The sequence below is a fragment of the Propithecus coquereli genome, unplaced genomic scaffold (assembly GCF_000956105.1).
Source record: "Propithecus coquereli isolate 6110/MARCELLA unplaced genomic scaffold, Pcoq_1.0 Scaffold391, whole genome shotgun sequence".
Classification (NCBI taxonomy): Eukaryota; Metazoa; Chordata; class Mammalia; order Primates; family Indriidae; genus Propithecus; species Propithecus coquereli.
In genome coordinates, this window is record NW_012149630.1 from 851,087 (window position 1) to 852,620 (window position 1,534).

General features: G+C 38.6%; 1 protein-coding gene across 2 annotated transcripts in view; it reads left to right on the forward strand.

Moving 5' to 3' along the window:
* The window catches only part of PROK2 (prokineticin 2), a 12,565-nt gene that overhangs the window by 3,186 nt on the left and 7,845 nt on the right, over positions 1-1,534 (forward strand). For both annotated transcript variants that reach the window (XM_012652643.1, XM_012652642.1), the window contains exon 2: positions 322-447. In XM_012652643.1, the coding sequence (XP_012508097.1) occupies positions 322-447 (126 nt within the window). The remainder of the gene's footprint in view (positions 1-321; positions 448-1,534) is intronic.

Consider the following 1,534-nt stretch of genomic DNA (forward strand, 5'->3'; position numbering starts at 1 on the left):
GTTCAAAGCCAATTCAGTCACAAAGCACTAGAAAAAGAGAGCTGATTTTGTTTTTTTAAAAAATCTTATGTTTAGTTGAGATTTTCATAATCCTAGGGCTATTATTTCATTCGATTTTGAAAAACTAGAAAAATCTGTTCTGATCAGATTTTATTATAGATTTGTGCAAACAAATGAATATTATAGTTCTTTTTCATATATGTGATTATTAAAATCATAGTGTTTGGATATTCGAAGAGCATTTTTGCTGCTAATTTTAGATTTCCTTAGCCCGAGTCTTCCCCGCTATCTGTATTTATCTGTTTGTTTATTACGTTTCAGGCCTGCGACAAGGACCCCCAGTGCGGCGGAGGCATGTGCTGTGCTGTTAGTATCTGGGTTAAGAGCATAAGGATTTGCACACCTATGGGCAAACTGGGAGACAGCTGCCATCCACTGACTCGTAAAGTTAGTATACGTGTTTGTATTCATGGTGGTTCTCTCATGTCGCAGTAACTTAACTCCAAGCAAGGCCTGTATGACATGAAGGCCGGGGTAATGTGCTTGAAATTGGAAGTTAGGGAAGATGACAATGGAAAAACCACCCCCTGTCTTCTCTCCCCTTCCATTTCAAAGAATTGTATCCTCTACCATCCTTATTCAAGTGATAATTTTCATGTCATTGCTCTCATGGCATTAGAAACATATTATCAAAATAATTTCTTCTAACACAAATTTGTTTAAAAATTTTTTACGACAAAAATATATATTATGTTCTAGTATGCTTCTTTGCAGAAATTAGAGTATAGAAGACCTTGAAAAGACTTTTAATGTTAGATCTACTGATAAGGCAGAAGTACATAAGCTTTAGCTTTTGTCTTTTCAGAAAATCGGCATTAACACAGTTACACTTGTATCTTAATTTAAAAGTTCTATATTTTGACTCTATACCTACAGGATACATTGTTCACAATTTTGGAGATTAATGATGTTTAATTTTCTAATTTGCTTTGTTATCTGGCAGCTAAATATCACAATGGCCTAAACAACACTTTTGAAAAGTTGCAGGGTTGGATGGGGCTTTAGAGGTTGTGTCCCCAAGGGCTGCATACTCACCTGTGCAGGGGTCAGGGAGGCTTGTGTTAGGAAGGGGGTAGGTGGGAGACAGAAGGGAGCAAAGAACTGTGGGGGGCTGCAGAGTCCTTGCCCTTCACATTTGCAAACTTTTGGAAGGCAGCTACGCTAACCACTACGCAACCGACGCCTTGGTCAGATGGAAAACTTTTCAAACACAGTAGGGTCTCAACAAAATCCCCCAGGAATGCTAGGTTGCAGTGCCTTCCTCTAGTCCCACCTCCTCATTTCACCCATGAGTAAAATGTAGTCCGGAGGCATTGAGATAAATCCTAGGCCTAGGCCAGGTAGCTTGTCAGAGGCAGAATTCAGTCTATAGTGTTCTCTCTGCACATTGTATACTCTCATTTTAAAACAGGTCAAATATTTCCAAAGCAAACCAAATTCTATGTCCTACTTTGTTTTTTCACATGTGATTTAG